General features: G+C 50.8%; 1 protein-coding gene across 1 annotated transcript in view; it reads right to left on the reverse strand.

The window, feature by feature from the left end:
- Positions 1-18,990, reverse strand: part of LOC103781478 (solute carrier family 22 member 23-like) — a 19,884-nt gene extending 894 nt beyond the window's left edge. Inside the window, exons 1-5 of the mRNA XM_008949200.1 lie at positions 18,830-18,990; positions 8,310-8,412; positions 7,490-7,722; positions 4,700-4,732; positions 3,457-3,580 (exon numbers count right to left, since the gene is read on the reverse strand). Coding sequence (XP_008947448.1) covers positions 3,457-3,580; positions 4,700-4,732; positions 7,490-7,722; positions 8,310-8,412; positions 18,830-18,929 — 593 coding nt within the window. The 5' untranslated portion in view covers positions 18,930-18,990. The remainder of the gene's footprint in view (positions 1-3,456; positions 3,581-4,699; positions 4,733-7,489; positions 7,723-8,309; positions 8,413-18,829) is intronic.

The following is an 18,990-nucleotide window of genomic DNA, read 5'->3' on the forward strand; positions in this document are numbered from 1 at the left end:
GGGGTTGGACTGGATGATCTTTCAAGGTCCCTTCCAACCCCTATGATTCTATGATCCATTTCTGAGACCTCCTCTGAACTGACCGGACAAGCTGAGGTAGGATCCTCACTTCACTCTTTATTCCTGCATCACACACAGGTTATGAAAAGGTTACTGATGGTGAAACGCTTCAATTAGAGATTATTTCACAAACGACTCCTTACAGCAGCAATCTGTACTCATGAAATGCAGCCTGGTTGTGCATGGAGCTTTCTGAGGCACAGCTCGTGCTCCTGCAGCCTGCCCCAGCTCAGAGCAGCACTGCAGGAGTTTCTTTCTCTGGGACAGACCATCCCCTCCTCCTGCCACGGCACCCCTGAGGTCTCTGCCCAGCAGAGCACCACCCTCAAGTGACTCGTTTTGGCAAACTTTCAGAAAGCTTCAGCTTGTCCCCCCCTTCCTGAAGACCCCGCTGCCTGCAGAGGGAGGTCTCCCCATGGGCTCAGTTGCTGCCACCCTGCTCCCCTGCTGCCAGGCAATGCCACCTATTCCCAAACCCTCTGCTGATCAGACAGGCTCAGCTGCTTCAGTTCCTGGCCCAACAGCAGAGATGGGATCAGTAGTGATGACCAGACCTTGCAGAAGACAACTGCAGAAGGCAAACGAACTGCTTTACATCAGTGATTTGGAAAAAAAACCCATTTCATACTAGAAATCACAGCACTATAAACCTGCAAACACCAAATTCACTCAGGCACCCACCAAGTTAAAGCTAATCTTCCCCCAGCCCTTTCCAAAGTCCACTGCTGCTCAGCTGACAGCCAGCAAGGGCAGCAAGCCCAGCTTGCCAAAGCTGCTCCTGGGACACTGAGTGGATCAAACATGCCCATGAGTATCTTCTGCTTCTCCAGGCTCAGCAGAGCATCCTTCACAGACAAGAGTGATTTCCCCAAATACTGCACAAGCTTATTAAAAACCTGCCAGCTTTGCAGTGGCAATTCAGACCCCAGGCTGAACGTGGCCATTGTGCCACCAGCCTCCCTGCAGCTTCATTAACACACGAGTGACTGACACAACCAGCCCCAAACCCCCCAAAAAATCACCCTCCAGGCTGGCTCTGGAGCAAGAAAAGCCTGGCTCACTTACATCAGTGTTTGCTATGGCTAAACTCTATCTCCACCCCCCAAGAAGGGCCTGAGGTGAGTTTTAAAAGCTGCTGCAGGAGGACGTGGAGCAAGCTGAAAAGACATGGGAAAAAGCAACAACAAAGCTGGCTCTGTCCTTACAGGTCAAGCAGCTTCAGGTTTGGAGAGGGAAAAGAAGATTTTCCACCTGATGTCAGTCACTGGAGCAGGCCTTGCTTTATCCAGCACCACCAAAACCTGGCAGAAAGTGGCCTGAAAATACATTTTAGTCTGCATCCTGCAAGATTTTTATTTTTTTAAATGTTTGACTATACTGCAAACATGGAAATGGGGAAAAAAAACCCCACAACTGAAAATACTGTCAGGGATTTTTTGTTGTTTATGTGTATATCAAAAAAAATGAGAAGGCAATGAGAGGCAGCACCCTCAGAGTTCATCGTGCTGTTGTGGGTGCCATGAGGCAGCAAGTGGACACCAAAGCCATTCGTGCAGCCCCAGCACTCTCCCTGCCACTCTTCCCTTTAAAGTCCCTCAAGATTCAACCAAAAGCACATTAAGATGGTCTGAAACACTACAGAGCATCCAAGTGTTGTGGAGAACAGGTTGAGAGGCAGGAGCCAGATCCCACTGGAACACAGGGTAGCTTGGGCACACTTCTGCCTGAGGCAGGTTTATGGAGCACCCTGAGCTGAGCAGCCCTGGGTGCATCTCACCAAGAGCTTCCTGGCTGTAGGGCCACAGAGCCAGAGTGTCACCACCCCTACTAATAACAGGGACCCTGAGGCACATCCAGCTGGTGTCACCTGCCTGGTGTCACCCAGCAGTGTCAGGGGAAGCAGAATTTCAGCTCCCAACCAGGATTTTTTCCCTTTCTTTGTAAGAATTTAAGTGATTTAAGGAAAAAAAAAGCATGCTGAGTTCACACTGTGCATGTCACCCTACTTGGCAGATTCTCCTATGGGTGATGTGGCCAATTTCTTATCCATGTGGCCTTCAAAGAGAAACAAGGAGAAAATTAAAGAGGCGTAAAACCACCAGACTGACTGACAGGCACCTAAGTAAAGAGCTGCTAGTGTTGGGGCTGCTGTGCCATCTGCTCACCACTCACACTGCCTTCCCCTGCAGAAACATCCTCATCTGCAACACACACTCACCAGGCCAGAGAGCTTGGGAGAAAAGGCCACGGAGACTCTGGCTGCTCAGCTGACAGTTTTGCTATAATACTTTTGCAAAGTTATTGAAAAAGGATATAATTTGGAGGAAAAAAAACACAGAAAGGAAGAAAAACAGAGCAACCTCTTCCCTTCACCCTCTCTCCCTCCCACTCACATGACCTAAATTCCTGGGAAATTGAATGGAGTCGTGGTGGACTCGTGAATTGCTGGGGCACTGCTGGGAGGGTAATCCAGAACACAGGAGCACAACTTTGTGCTGTGGAAGCCACACAACCAGTGCAAACCCTGCCTGTGCAAAGCCATCTCATGGGAAGCTCTCCAGCAAAGATCACCTGCCTCGTTTCCACTCCAGCCCAGGAGGAAAGTGCTCCTCTTTAGAAAAACTTCAGGTGTCTGCTAAGACAGATGTGGGTGGGAAGGGAAGAGCTGGATGTCTGTGGCACTCACCAGGGTGCTGCAGGGTGGCAGGCTGGCAGAGCACCCACACACACCAGGAGCTCTGAATGCCACACACTGCAATGCCTCTGCACCCCAACAGCACCCCTAATCCTGCAGCTGCCATCCTCACCCTGCTCTGGAGAGCCAGGGGTCCCCTGCACGCTCCTGGAAGTTCCCATCCAGTACCAAGCTGTGGACTCAGGGTCACTGCTGGTACAAATCCAGCAGAGTAAGCCATGGAATCACACAGTTCAACCACACAACCTGCTGCAGCTCAGCACTTGGCATCAAAGGGTTGCCCCGGGCTGTGCCAGGCTGCCCAGGGCAGTGGTGGAGTCCCCACCCCTGGAGGGGTTTCCAGGCTGTGGAGATGTGGGGTGAGGGACACGGGGCAGTGGGGACCTGGCCCTGCTGGGGAAGGGTTGGACTCGATCTGAAAGGTCTCTTCCAACCCAAACGATTCTGTGATTCTCTAAGATGCTGTGATGGGACACAAGGTGGAGCCACTGAAACGAAGCCTCCCTGTCTACAGACAGGCAGCTACTCCCCCAGAGCAACTGCAGGGACATTCAACTGAAGAGTGCCCCAACAACTGCGGCGAGGTCTCCAACGATGGGCACCTCCCCTCCCACACAACGCACCAAGTCACACCGCCACTCATCAATTCAACGAGGGTAATTTCACCCCCATCCTCTGATGGGGGGACTCCAGTGTCTCACCTGATGACTGTGGGTGTGATTTCAGCACAGAAGAACACGCTGAGGCTTCCAACAGCATGTGAAGAGAACATTCCCACGATGGAGAAGGCGGTGGAGAACTTGTCTTTGACGCTGTCACTCATACCTGCCAACACAGGCGTGTTCACAAAGAGTCAGAATGAGGCCAAGCTCCCAAGGAAGAAAACAAGGACACGGTTTTACCTTACTCATTCTCCCTAGGCAAGAATTGGAGTCATTTCTGTAATACCAATTTCAAACTGGTATTTATAAAAACCACTCCCCAAGCACTCAAGACCCAAACGGATGTGAAAAAAAAAATCATAATGCCATGCCAGAAATGGCAGTGATCTGTACCATTGGCACTCCACCACCACAAAAAGGTAAAACCCAAGAAAAAAAGGACATCTTTGGGCAGCCTTTCTGGCACCAGCCACTTCCCTCCCAGGTGTGACAGCTGAGCAGGGGCAGCCAGTGCCCGCAGAGCTGCCAAACACCGGGCACAGCTCAGTGCCTGGGGCACCGGGGGGTAAGAGGGCACAGAGAGGTGCTGCCACCTCCATGCTAAGCCCCTGCACGTGATCTGTCTGCAGCCCCCAGTGTGACAGCCTTCTCCTGACAGCTCTGGGTGAGACAAGCTGATGCCAGGGGCTGTGGGACACTCCCCAGCCCCCTGCTCACTCCACCCTTCCACAGCAGGGTGCCAGCCAGGGAGCGAACGCTGCCATCGAGCACAGGGAGGAACCCCAGGGGACCTGCACAGAGCCCAAGGAAACTGTCTCCTGGCCACACTGACAACACATCCCTCCCTGGAACCCTGCTTGGCACCTTCTGTGGGCAGGGGCCAGTATCTGATCCAGGGCTCTATGAGCTGGTGTGCTCTGTCCTGGTTGGCGAGGAGACCACGTTGTTCAGAGAGCAGGAGGGAAGCACAGTGTGTCTCATGGGAGCTGGGGAAAGCACTGGAGCTTTGCAGACCCCACCTTCCTTCAGCCAACTGACCATGAAAGGTCACCTAGTGCAACCCCCCTGCAGGGAGCAGGGATATCTGCAGCTAGAGCAGGGTGCTCAGAGCCCTGTCCAGCCTGGCCTGGAATGGTTCCAGGGATGGAGCACTGACCAGGAGTTTTGCCCCTGCACCCCACTGTGGCAGCAGCTCCACTCTGGGTGCTCTGGCCCCAGCCTTTCAGCTGCCCCCACCCCCAGGGACGTGCTCTGCACGATGCAGACTTCTCCACAAGCATACCTGAGTCTGGAAGTTGACTGTATTTTCCAATCACTGGATGCAAGACCACAGGAGTTTGAGTAAGACAAAAACAAGAGAGAAAGGGGGAGAAAACAAGAGCAGAGTGTTGTTAATATTTATCCAAAGGAAATCCCACCTGCTACCCTAACCCCCATACACTTCTCCTCTCCCATGCCTCTCCCTGTGGCCCCCAGATGGGTCACGCTGTTTCCAGGCTCCTTTGGGGTGGAGGACAGCATGCTAATGAGACAGTGATAACAAAAACCCCAGCAGTGAAGCCCCGGAATTACCACTGGGATTAACACAAAAGCCTCTTTGTCCTTAAGGAAGGAGGAGAAGAGATGCCACCCTCATGCTGCAGCCCTGAGGGACTGGCCAACAGAGGCTTCAGTCAGAGAGCAGAAGCCTGGGCACCAGCACCATCATGCTGCTGGGACACTGTTCCTCACCAAACTCCTGAGCTGGTGGCCCACGTGCCACACTAGCCACCAGCTGCCACACCTCCTGACTGCCAAGGGGTCCAGCAAGGGGAAGGGCAGCAGCAGGAGCTGGGCACAGCTCTGCTGGGCACCTCCCACCAGGCTCCTGCAGCTCCCTGGGGTCTGAGGAAGGGCTGAGCGTGGTGAGCCTCAAAGTCCAGTGTGGGTTTGCTGCTGGTGGGGAATACCTCTCTCCCTCTCTCACCATCCATCTCAAGTTCCACTTTCATTTGCTAATTACACCCAAATTATGCTAAGCTAAACCAGGCAGTAATAGGTTTCATCAGCAGCAGGGTCACTGCTGCTCTCCACACACTGTCTGGCTCTTCTGAAGGAGGGGACGTGGTCTGGAGCAGAGGAGACAAGCTCCTCTGAAGTTCAAGGCTGCCTTCCTTGCCTCTTCTCACAAAGAGAGGGGCAAGGCAGGGTGGGGAAGGCTGATGGGCACACACCAGGGAGAGAATTGGAACCAGGCAGGAGGCTGTAACAGGTTTCAACATCAGCAGGGTCATTGCTGCTCTCCATATACTGGCTCTTCTGAAGGAGGGGACATGGTCTGGAGCAGAGGAGACAAGCTCCTCTGAAGTTCAAGCCTGCCTTCCTTGCCTCTTCTCACAAAGAGAGGGGCAAGGCAGGGTGGGGAAGGCTGATGGCCACACACCAGGGAGAGAATTTGAGGTGCCAACACAGCAGCAAGCACCTAGAGCCCATGGCTGCTCTTAGTTTTAGCAACTTTGCTGGCAAAATCACTTAACCCTACTACAGAAAAGGTGGTAAGTGGCACTGGGTGTTCCTCCCCACCTCCCTCACCTCTTTTTGGTTGCTCAAAAACTGCACCCAGATTTTCCTGGCTCTGGAGGCAGCTTTCATGGTTCTGGCATATTTTCTTTCTTTCTTTCCACTAAGCTCATGTTTATTACCTCAACAGTCTCAACAGCCATCTGAAGTCCTTAAAAAAAACCAAAATTGACTAATCTAATGTAAGGAGACCCTGATGGATGCCATCACAAGGAGGTGGAGTTTTGGGAGCACACAAATGTGAATGGTCACACCTGCCAGTGGGCTGGGGATGCAATAGGGCCAGGGGCTTCTCCTGCTCTCTGGACGTGGTAAACCTGGAACGAGACATCTGTGCCAAGCCAGGAGCAAACATGTGATTTTGGAGTCTCCTCCATGCCATGAAAGAGGTTCCTGTTTCCCTGCACTGCCACAAGCAGCATGTTCACTACAGGTGAGCTCAGCAGCACTGTCAGGAAGCAGGGTCTGTAAATGTGGACAGCTCTTGCTGCCTTGGGGCTGCCCTCGGCACACGGACACGTCAAATCCTGCCATTCTCACTGAAAAAACCTCTTCCTCATTAAAGCCCTAATTACTTCTAAACTGAGCAACAAAAACCAGCAGCAGCCAGGGTTCTGGTGTTTGTTCACAGCCAGTCTGGCCAAGGTGTCTTAACCCCCTTCCTTCTTCTTTGGGCTGAGGTTTCATGGGACAGGGGTCCAATGACTGTCAGCCGTGAGAGTGGCCAAGCACATCCCACCCTCCCTCTGCTCCAGCCCCTCTCTGCTCCATCCCATTCCACTTCCTCAACCAACAGAAAAGTAAGACAGTGAAATAAAACTTAAAAAAAGGAAAGGGAATAATTCTGTAGCAGTTTTAACAGCTGAAGCAGCTCAAAGGGGCCAGAGAAAGGTCACTGCCTGCAAAGGGAGACAGGAGACACTTGCTCTTGGCAGCAACAACCCGTTTGAGAAGCTGTGTGGCCTCCCAAAGTCAGGTGTGCACCTTCATGTGGGCTACACACACAGGCTGTGTTAACAGCAGGGTCTCTCAGCTGCATATTGCCATGCTCAGTATGGCCCCTAGGCAAGCAAGATGCTCAGAGCAGGCAGAGAACAGACACCTATTCCTTCAAGTTCTGCTTGTTTAGAGGCTCTCTCAGAAGCAGACTCAAGTGGGGAAGTTTTCCCTGCCCAACCCTACCAGCTCTCTCCCCATAGTGCATTTCACTGAAATAAAATTAAAACTGTTTTTTTGTTCATTTGTTTGTGTTTAAGTGACAGCCCCAATGCTCCAGGAGCCTCACCACAGGGACTCATCCAGAACACAATGCCTCTCCTTAATGAACCCGAGACAACAAGCGCTTGGGGAACCCTTCAGATGAATCCAGCCCCTTGAACCCAGCGGGTGTGGGGCACAGCCAGCAGGTGTGGGGGCACGGCCAGCCCGAGGAAGGCAAAGGAAATGCCAAGATCCCCTGGTCCCTTGCTGGCGCGTCAGCCCGGTGGTGGAGGAGCTCTGGTCTCTGACTCACAGTTGAGGAGGCCCAGCTGCAGGAGGGACGCCAGGGCTGTCAGGATCATGAAGAGCAGGAGCCCTCCTCTCCTGCCCAGGAAGCCCACCACGGGGCACATGGCCAGGCAGGAGGCCAGCGCGATGCCCGCCATGGTGTAGTAGTCGGCGTAGAAGTTGTGGGTGATGCTCATCTTGGCCTCGTGCCCCATCATGCTCTTGGCAAAGCAGTGGTGGATGCCGTAACCCGTCAGCCTGGGGGCAGAGCAGAGGGCAGGGGGAGAGCCCTGCTGAGGGCAGCCACACACAGCCACCCACCCCCAGCCAGGGGAGGGAGGCACTACGGCACAGAGAGATCCTGCTGCTGCAGGGAGGCAGGATGTGGAGCCTCCTGCTCTGGAGAGATCCCAAACCCACCCAGACACACCCCTGGGAACCCTGCTGGAGGAGGAGGAGGTTGGATGAGATGATCCCCAGAGGTCCCTGCCAACCCCACCATGCTGGGATTCTGTGAATACAACCCCTGGTGCTGGAGGACTCAACTCAGGCTCTGGGTGCTACTGTAAAGAGTGAGCAAATAAGCACACAGCCCCGTGGGACCAGTGGAGACAGCAGGGCACACACAGCACAGCAGTGCTGCTGCCTGAAACAGCCCACGAGTTCCCCCATGTCTGCCACAAACAGCAATCCCCCTGGGACTGCTGGGGTTTTCCAGGGTCGTTTATGAGAGACACCAAGTGAAGGGTCCCACACTGGGAAAGAGGAGCTCCCCCATCGTTTCCCATGGCTGCCCCCCGTTCACCAGCCACAGAACAACGCCAGCAGGAGGAGGTGGGACTTACGAGTTCACACACAGCACCACGATGTTCTTCCACAGGTTCCTGGTTCCCACCACTTTCACAATGCAGACTTTCTTCGGTCTCCTGGCGATCTCCTTTTCCAGCTCTGAAAAGAACCAAACCAAAATTACACTTTCACTGGGGAGAAGAAGGAGGAGAAGCTTCACTTACGAGCTATAGAGATTCTGAGGGATGTTGTGGAGAGCAGGACACTATTGATTTCTCTAACAGCAGCTATAAAACCACTAAACCTCCTGGCTAAAGTACACCTCAGGTTCCTCCTTTTCCTCTAGATTTTCCTTAATCTTCTGGGGGCTGAGATCTGCCCAAGAACTCCTTCACCCCCCAAACCTGCTGCCAGTTTAAAATGTGTATGTAAAATGGGGCCAGTACGGAGTTTGATCCTAGCAAGCATGAAATAACATTTCCTGAAGAGCTTCAGGATTCTGTTAATTTTTAACACCCCAACACAGGCAGGACTGTGCTTGTGCAGTTACAAAAAGCCATGGGAAGGACTGGAGCACAAGCTGCTTTTTTGTAGGTATCTTTTGAGGTGTGTTCAAATCCAGGTTTCAGGAAGAAGTGGCCAAGACACTGTCAGCTCATCCTCTTCCCCCTCTCCATTCCAAATATTTAAAATTATTCTGATGGATGCCCTAAACAGAAGACACTTCCTGGAGAAGAAACCCTTGGGCACCACCAGCTGTGATGTCTTTGCATTTCAGAACTAAAATATCATTAAGTTAGAGCTTGAACACCTCCCCAAGCATGCCAACAAAACCACTGTTTCCAAAATCACCTGAATTTACAGTCAAAATAAAAGACATTTTTCTGCTGTTGTTTGACAACTCTGTCATAGAAACAATAAATCAAAGAAACGCTATTTAGATGCAAATTGTTGAGCTATTCACTGCTCAGGGGTCACTCCTGGTTTTCTATCTGCAGGGGCTGCTGCTGAGAAAAGCAGCAAAGTGTATTTTACATTAATGATTGTACTTAAGCAGAATATTGCCATAGTGCTTTCCTTACTACCTCATAATAACAATTTCTTCCCATAATCTACGCAGCATGAAGCTCACAAAGGCATAGAAACAGAGGTGGGGCAAAAGAGGAAATTGGTCAAATTAATATTTGTGCTGTGGGAGCACTCAGCAATGGATCAGTGCTATATTAAAAAAATAAGCAATAAAAAAAAAGATGGTACCTCATCTCACAGAGCAAGCTCAAAATGATCTCTGTAGCAAGAGTCCGGAAAGAAGTAAGTGGAAATAAAAGGATTCAGAACAACTCAAGTGGTTAGATAAAACATAGTTATAAAAACTGTAATTGAGCCCAAGCCAAATCTTCAACAGCAAAATAGTCAAAGGCAGCCCCAGAAGTAGCAGCAGGCTGTGAAAAGCTGTCGGTGGCTGTTCACTGCTTCAGCTGAAGGGCAGCACTGCAAATCCCCCAGACAACGCACGCTGCACGGATCCCATGGGGACACAAAGGTTCACTCTCCAGCTGTGCAGGAATGACCACATCTGGCCTGTCCTAGTCAAACAACTCCTCCCCTGCCAGCAGAGGACAGTCCCTGATGCCAGTGTCTTTGGGTTGTCTGAATTTGTCTGGGTTTTTGTTTCCCAAACAGCATTATAGAAGAATGGACCAGAAGAAATTTCAGGTGTAGCCGCATTAAGTGGAGAAGCAGACAAAGAAAAGAATCTAGCTTCAAACCTTACACCAAAGAGTGCAAAGAGCACCTGATGTGATGTGTTTTTTTACTGAAAGCCTTCTGGCCCCACCAGCTATTTCCTCCTCCACCTCTCTACGATGTGTTAAAACTCCCAACCTAAGTCACCTCCTTCACTCGAGTGACTCTCCTCGAGTCTCCAACAGCATCGATCTTTCCGATGACTTTCTCCCTCTGTTATTCTGTATATACCAGTGAGATCTTCACCCCAAATCCCACCCTACCACAAAAATCATTTACAGTAATCAAAATATCACTCAGATAGCAACAAATAAGCCACGTGACTTGCAAAACAGTCGCTGGCTACTCGCCTGGCTCTCATTTAAGTGAGTATCAGGAAAGCGGCAGCTCTCGGGTTGTCTGGACCTCCTAGGTCAACGTTAAGGTCTCCACAGAGCAGTGAAGCCAATGTCTATCCAAACCCCATGGAAGCAAACTGTTTCTCTCTCAGACACTGGAATAACTCCAGAACTCCCCTTACCCCCACCTTCTTTGACTTTGCACTGCAGTCACCAGCTCAGAAGGAGTTTGCAGTAACCGTGTCAGTTCTGGCTGATTTACCAGAAGGACTAGTGTGGAAAATAAGAAGTATTTTTATCCATTTACTCAGAGGCCCACTGTGGGTTTTCCCATACTCCAGAGCCCACACACGCTTTAGGCTTCCTATTCTGGGACTCGGTAGGAAAACTGTCAACAAGCTAACTCTTTATATCTCAGTGGAAATTAAAGCTATTCATTGGGAGACTTTCAAAGTCTCATGGGGAGGGGAACCCTCCCCAGCTCCCAGTGCTGCTGAATTCTCGTGGGATCCTCTGTGTTTCAGGAGCAGAACTTACACCACCAGAAAGTATCTCTAAAGCCTTGAAATGAAGCCACCCATCTCTGCATCACTTGGCAAAGACAAAACAGACAAAGCTGAAATCAAGCCGCTGAAAAAGGATGTCCAAAATGACAGGTGTCCTGTGGTGATGGACTTCTGCTGATTTCTCTGGCTGCTAAACGATCCTGTCAGGAGCTCTTTGAACATGAAAAGAGCTATGGAAGCCCAGCACAGAGGCTCAATCAATCCCTGGAGCATGACAGCTCTGCAGCAGGACGTAGGTCAGTCCAAAATGCAGAGCTGAAGCAACCCACTCTCAGCCACGCCGTGCTACTGGTACAGAGGGTTATTTATACCTTTCCAGGATTTCTGTCTCCATGAACTCCCCCAGTGCTTATTTATTTATTTGCTTTGATCATGGAGGATGAGCAGCCTGATCCATTGCATTTTTTATAAGCCTCACAGGCAAGGAACATTGAAGGCCAGCAAGTCACACACAGAAATTATGAAGTGGGTAAGGAGCTGACTGACAGGCAGGCAGCAACAAGGGATTGAAAAAGGAAAATCATAAGGGGTTGGCAGGAGGTTGGTGAGGTGACTTGTCTTATTCTCCAAAAAGAAGAAACCTTATTTAATGACTTCACGAGGGAGCTCTGCACAAACCTTAGGAATGAGCCAGGGAAGTCTGCTGGTGACAAAGTGAGGCACTGCCAGCAGTAGAGCACAGGAATGGGACATTAGAGGGGTGAGCCTGAGACCCCAAATATCAATATTTGAAAAACTACAGCTCTGGCAAGCCTGTTTATAAGAGGAGAGGAGATAGAGAGCTTCAGCTCAGCAAAGGGATGGGGCTGCTGTCTGCTCACACAGCGTGGGGAAAGGGAAAAAGAGATTTAAGATAAAGCTAGTCACAGACAGGAGCAAATGGGAAAGGAAAAAAGACAAAGTACCTGGACAGTTATAGTGTATTTGAACTGAATGCTGCTAAAATGCACCCCCCAGTACAAGAGCAAGCTGGAGTCTGGAACCACCTTCCAACAGAAGCACGGGACAGAAACACCAGCAGAATTTAAAACAAAGCTCATTTCATGAGAGCAACTCAACGACTATAACAGCAAAGGACTGACTGTAATAATTTGCTTCAGTCCTGTATTTCTAATTACATTCAAACAGATAGGAAAAGTCCCACCTAAGGTTGCCATTGGAACCTTCAATTGCTCACACACATTATGATACAGCACTTAATTAGATGATCACACATTACTTTTCCCCCCAGACTTCTCACTGCAGTCAGCAAATGGGCAGCTATTAATGGTGTCTCCACCTTTCCCACTCAACACGTGCCCATCAGCCTTATTAGGCAAACCTTCCAGAGAGTACAAATTCACAGCTCTCCTCAGAGACTTTCCTACAGTGCTGTCAGAACATTCGTGTGCTTCATAAATACCAAGGAAATTATATCTACCACCTTCTTCTAAGAAAAGGACCAGGATTATTCCTGTTTTGCAGGTAGGGAGATAAAACACAGAGGACCCAAATAAGGACAATCACACAGCACCCTTGTAGGTGCTGATATAGATGCTCCCAGCTTCCTGAAAATCAAGCCCCAGAATCACATGCTAGAGACAGATGCTGAAGAAACTGTGATTAGTGACAGCACTGACAGAGCCTGACCCAGGATATTTCCACCATCGTACAAGAGCCTCCTTGGCAGACACAGCCATGAGCACAGCTCCTCAGGAGCCACCCAGCTTCACTTCCCCAGGACTGTGCTCTTTTTTTCCTTCTGCAACCCCCTGCCTCATTCGCTACACACCTTCCAAATTCTGCAACAAATGAGGAACAGACAACAGCTTCATCCCCACAGCATCGTCCATCCTATGCACTGATTCGTCCATCCTATGCCCTGTGGAAAAAATAGGTTGTAATCATGTTATTAAAGGCTGTATGATCATGCCTGCATGCCAGGAGGCCAGGCAGGGGTTGCCCAGGCAACCTGACTTCTTCCAATTCCCAGGGCATGACTTGTCAACGTTTACATTCCTCCAACGTTACCAACATAAAAAAACCCAACCAAAGAAAAGCCACCACAAAGCACCCCTCAGATGTCACCCTGTGGAGCCGTCTCTGGGCCACCAGGAGGATTCAGGTGCCTACACAGGGACTGCTGCTAGCCAGTGCCAGGGCTAGGGGCAGGCAGAGCAGGTGAGGTGGGCAGTATGGAGGGGTGAACACACGTTTTAGGAATGGATTTCACAAGAGGGTTAAGACTGAATCCTTGGGCTCCACGCTTTGTTCTGGAGGGAGGGGGAAGCAAAGGATTGCAGCCTCTTTGGTCTTCATGCTCCAGCTCTGCTCTCTCCCTTACAGCCATTAATGCCCCCCAGCCCCTTGCTGCCTTTGCCCCTCTAAGGGACTACTTAATTCTAGTCCAACCAACATAATTCTTTGCTGCCACGACTCTTTTCACTGTCTTATTCCCTCTCTCCTCTGTCCAGCAGTCCCCTGGTTCTGCCCTCCACCTCTGCTTGGTTCCTGAGGTCTCCTCTCCATCCCTCACACCCACATCCTGCCCATCCCCTCCCCTCCCTCCTCGGTGCCCGTGGAGCCGTGGCAGTGCCAGGGCTCGCTGCCAGGCTGGCTCCTCTGGGAGGGAGGGCAGGACTGGGGACAAAGAGCCACTGTGCCAGCCGGGCTGGGGAGCACTCAGCCAGTGAGGAGGTCAGGCAGGCTGCAGGAGAGGCTGGCATTATTTTTTTTTGTATTTCTAGCATATCTGTCTCTTTCCAGGGGCATGAAAAAGCACGTCCTTCCTCCATTCCTGTAGGCTCAGCCAGCAGCAGAAGACTTAACTGATTGATTTTATTCTTATTACTTGCTATTCATCATGTACTAGATGTATGTCATAGAATCACAGAGTGGTTTGGGTGGGAAGGGACCTTTCAAGGTCACCCAGTCCAACCCTCCTGCACTGAGCAGGGACATCCCCAACTAGAGCAGGTTGCTCAGAGCCTCATCCAACCTGACCTTCAAAGTTTCCAGGGATGGGGCAGCGACCACCTCTCTGGGTGACAAGTGACAGTGCCTCTTCATCCTCAGTGCAAAAAATTTCTTCCTCAGATCTAGTCTAAATCTCCCTCTTCTAGTTTAAAACCATCTCCCCACACCCTGTTGCAAGAGGCCCTGCTCAAAAGTCTGTCCCCAGCTTTCTTTTAAGCTCCTTCAAGTTCTGAAAGGCCACCATAAGGTCTCCCCAGAGCCTTCTCTTCTCCAGGCTGAACAACCCCAACTCTGTCAGGCCTCAGAGAGCTGCACAGACTCCATCAGTTCCTGCTCCTGGACAAGAAGTGCCCACCAAGAGTAACCCAGCTCCTCCTGAAAGCTGATTTTACCATACAGGAGGGCAACAGAATCCACTGCCTGCTTTTGTGGGAATGAGAACCTCTGTGGCTGACACACAGTCCTTCCAGCAGCACCTGAAATGGTTTTAACTCCATTTCCCACTTTTACCCAGTTTCTCCCTGGGACTTGCATGGGATAGTTGAGTTGGGCACTATCAAGGATCCAGTCCAGGCACACACCAGGGAGGTGTGGACACAGCAGCATCACATGGAGTCACCTGCACTGCAGGGCCAGGGAACTCACTGGCTTCCTCCAGCTCTCACCCCTGGCTCCTCACAAGCTCTCAAGCAGTAGCAGGGGTGCAGGAGGTGTGGTTGTCTAAGGATGGGAGTAAAGCTTTGTAGGGAGAATTAATCTCTTCTATCAGACTGACTTTCAGACAAAGTTTTTTCATCTTTTCCTGTGTTATTTACCCATTTAAAAAAAGAAAAAACAAAAGCACACAAACACATAGATCCAAGCCTCATGGTTAGGGAAAAAATACAGCAAAACAAAACAGGCAACTAGCTTATGTGAAAAGAAAAGTCATGGCAGCACGTTGCTCAGCAGTAAGGTGAATGATTGGGTTTTTTTAATTAAAGGAAAGACCCCCAAAAGCCTCAGCTCTCCTAACTGCAGCCCACCCCCAGCCACACACACAGGACCTGTCACCACTGCAGCCCTCCCTCCTCACATGTCCTGCACACTGAAGTCTTCACTGTTTGGCTTCAAGTTTGGCTGCTTGGCATGTGCTGGCTGCTTTTGTAATAACATCAATGCCATTCCCTCTGAGCTGAGACAGCACCCTTGGCAAGGAGGAACCACAGGCAGTTTGTTCTCTGTTAAGGAACATCTGCTTCCCACCACAGGGGAGGAGAAGGTGGCCTTCCATGGAAGCACCAAGCCTGAGATCACCTTGCAGCACTTGGCCCATCCCAACCAAACAGACCCTTTGCCCCACATGAGGAAAAAGGGCATCCTACCAAGATACCAAAAGCCATCTGAACACCACACCTCTGAAAGGTGTGAGGACAGTCAGCACTTGGGGGTCCCCAGCTCCCCATAACTCTCCTTCCTCCTGTCCCTCACACGGGTCTCCATGCTCCTGAGCTTCACTTCCTCATGTCAACACGAGTGACAGGACAAGAGGAAACACCCCCAAGCTGCCCCAGGGGAGGTTGAGGTTGGACATGAGGAACAATTTCTTGCCCTGGAGGGTTGCCCAGGGCTGTGCCAGGCTGCCCAGGGCAGTGGTGGAGTCCCCACCCCTGGAGGGGTTCCCAAGCTGTGGAGATGTGGTGTGAAGGACAGGGGGCAGTGGGGACCTGGCAGGGCTGGGGGAATATTTGGACTCCATGACCTTAAAGGTCTCTTCCAACCACAATCCTCCTATTCTGTCCTGCAGCTGCACTGAAACGTGTATTTGTTTCTTGTTCCACAGGGCAGAGATAGGGAATTTTCTGGGGAAACTGACAGTGAAAAGTCTATAATGAACTAATATTATCAAAATATTTCATTTGCTCATGACTGAAGCTGATTTCTTTGGATAATGTTTTGAAATATTTGTCAACAAAACTCACCAAGCCTGTTTTTGAAATGACATTTCAATACACAGTTGGGTGAAAATCATTCCCTTGGTATGAAAAGGAATTATTTAAACTTATTTCTCAAAGAGGGCAAAGTGTTGAGCCAGCTGGTGAAACCCTGAGACCCAGGACATAGGGTATGGTTTAACCAGGCTCTATTAGCACACCTAGATTCCTGAAGCCCTGAAGAGGAAAACATGACCACATAAAACCAATAACCTGTTTATGAAGGCTAATTATCCTTGCCAAAAATCACCAGGAGCACCAATCACTCCAAAGTAAATCCACTTGGAGCTGCAGAGGGGCAGCTCTCCCTTGGTGTTTGCAATCAATAACAGACACTTCATTACAGCCCTGGGGCAGGTTCCTGTGCAGATAAGGGCAATGCTAATTCACAGCACTCTGGACTCCTATCAACAGCCCTTGTCTCACTTTACTTTGTTTGCTGGGCACACTCTCCTGCTGGCTGAGCACTGCCCATCCTGACTGTCTCCAGCCATGGGCTGTTACCACAGCTGCTGGACCTTTCACCTGCATCTCCCAGGAGAGCACTGACAAACCACTATGCACTGATTCAAAGCCTCCAGATGAATTTTCCTTCCTTTTTTTTTCCCCCCTCACCTTTTTTCCCAGTAAGCCACCTCCCTGTGGAGCAAACAGGCCCTGCAGAAGGTTAGTGGCCCTTTCCCAAGGGCCCAGGGAAAGCCTTCAGCAGGCAGTGGGAATGGTGAGAAAGGAAAATAAGTCTGCTCCTCTCAGCTCCTGGACAGCAATTCAAGGCTGTGTTTTCTTCCATCCCTGAAGTACTTCACCCACTTGAATGCTGCTGCTTTTTATTATGGACCTGGTATTAGCTGCCCAAATGGGTACCTTGGAGCTACTGTAAGTCCCTGTTAGGCAGGACACACTAATTTGACTGGTGTAGATGAGTAAAATGACAGCAGGGTTTCCAGCTGGAAGGGGCAGCAAGTGAGCAGTTTATCATTTGAGTGCAGTGGGAGTAATTCAGTCCCAGGAGGGGCTGTGACAGCACCAGGAGGAACACACAGCACTGCAATGGCCTCTAACTAGAACAAAACAGCTTCCAGCCCTTGCAGATGGAAAACAGAGTAAAACAAGTCCCCAACCCCTCCAGGCAGGCAGGGAAGCTCAGCAGTGGGGAACAGGGGATGCCTGTGTCAGGCTCAGTGCCATCCTCTCTCCCAGCTTTTTTCCCCAAGCCTTGGTACTTCCAAATGTATTCACAGACCCCTCAGCATCAAGATGTGCCATGTGCTCTGTTTCCCACATGAAAGGGAGTCCCTCCTTCAGGAGGGGTGTACCCCTGCCAGGCAGCTGCTGGGGAAAGGGATCTATCACAAATCATATAACACCAGTTTGATACTGAGCATTCCCCCAGGGACAGTATCATTACACATGGCCTAAATAAATCCCTCTAGCACACAGCTGCATCTTCACCACATTCCTTAAAGGAAACTCAGGTAATTTATTTTTTCCTTTCCCCTAAAATACATTTCATTTCATATGCAAATTCAAGAAGCTGACTAGCTGAGAAAAGACAAATTTAGAGCTGGTTGGGAAACTCCACGTGCAATTAAGAGACCTTTTGTTGCCTCAGAGATAGGCTTTCTTCAAGATCCATCACTTGCTCTGGGGAAGATCTGCAAAAAGGAGGTAAGGGTGATGGACACCACCAGGTTAATGGCTGCTCATAGACCCCTGAGCTTTCCAGAACTCTATCAGAAAAATGGCAAAATCAGCTTGTGTGCAATGCAGCCCCAGGAACTGGAACCCCAGACCCTCAGTTCACGTGCCCACAAGCCAACTAACACCAGTCTGCACCAGAAATCACAGCAGTGACCTGGGTAGGAGCACCACAGACCCAGACCAGACTTCTCCACCCCTCACTGACAAGAGCTGCTTCATCCCTTAGGCACTGAGGTTATCGGGGACACTTTTCTGTGGGGGTGAAGTCTACTCCAGTGCTGGCTGATGCCTTTAGCACTGACTGAAGCTACAGTTGCCCCAGGGACCTTTGACAGTGAGTATCAGCCAAGAACTGGAAGCAGAGCTCCTGGGTGAGGACTCCCTGCAGCCCCAGGGTCAGAGAAGTGAGGGTTTGAAAAAGTGGGAAAAGAAAACCAAAAAAGGAACCCCTTGCACTGTTTTCTGACTAGTGGGTGCTCTGAACCTCTTGCCAGTGACAGTGTAGAAGGGGTGTGTGTGGGCACCAACAGCCTGGGAGAAGAAGATGGGAGCCTGGACCAACTCTGACACGTGCACCAGTGAGATGAGACCCAGCAGCTCTTTGCCTTTGCTGTAACTGCAGGCACACACACACACACATTCTCTTCTGCAAAGCACCCTGTGACACAGGAGCACAGTGACCTCAGTGACCACCCTGCTGACAAGAGGAGTCAGCTCTTTCTAAAAGCATCAGTTCCTTGGTTTACTGGTAATTTAGGCTCTCAGCCAAAAACCAGACCCTACCTCTGCTGCTTGCAGACCCTCCAACCCCCAGAGCAGCATCACCCAGGTGAGGCAGGAGAGGAAAGCAGAACAGCTCTTGGAGCAAGGCTGGGAAGAGAACCCCTAACATGATTTAGGTCTGCCATGGGGCTGGTGCTTGGAAATGGGGGCTTTGAGTGCTGCTGCTTCTCCAGACCACAGGAGTGGTGCCATGGGGAGGATCCCACCCAGCAGCTTCCTTGCAGGTTTCCAGGGGCACACGAGGCTGAAGGGGCACTCTGTAGCCAGGCTAGAACTCCTCAGGAGCTGCCTCTAAGGACACCTGGCCCAGGGAGGTGAGGCTGCACTGTGGGGCCTGTCCAGCAGCCCCAGCAGTTCCAAGCACAGCGCTGGGTGCTTGGAATGGTTTCCTCAAGAACAGCAAAACGAACGGATGGAGGGAGGGATGGGATGGAAGAGCTGGTTCAATTCCAGGCCCCATGCAGCTGCTGGGGAAGGGCAGAGGGATGTGCAGCTGCCTGCCTGTGCTACTCACCGGGCACCACGCCTTTGATGTCGCTCTCTGTGGCCATCCTGTTCTTGTGGGTGAACTGGAGGATCAGCTCCTTGGACGCCTGGAACTGCTGCGTGGCCATCAGCCACCGGAGGGACTCTGGGAAAAGACTTCAGAGGAGCAGAACAGGTTAGGGTGGCTGC

The sequence above is a fragment of the Merops nubicus genome, unplaced genomic scaffold (genome assembly GCF_000691845.1).
Source record: "Merops nubicus isolate BGI_N331 unplaced genomic scaffold, ASM69184v1 scaffold23730, whole genome shotgun sequence".
Lineage (NCBI taxonomy): Eukaryota > Metazoa > Chordata > Aves > Coraciiformes > Meropidae > Merops > Merops nubicus.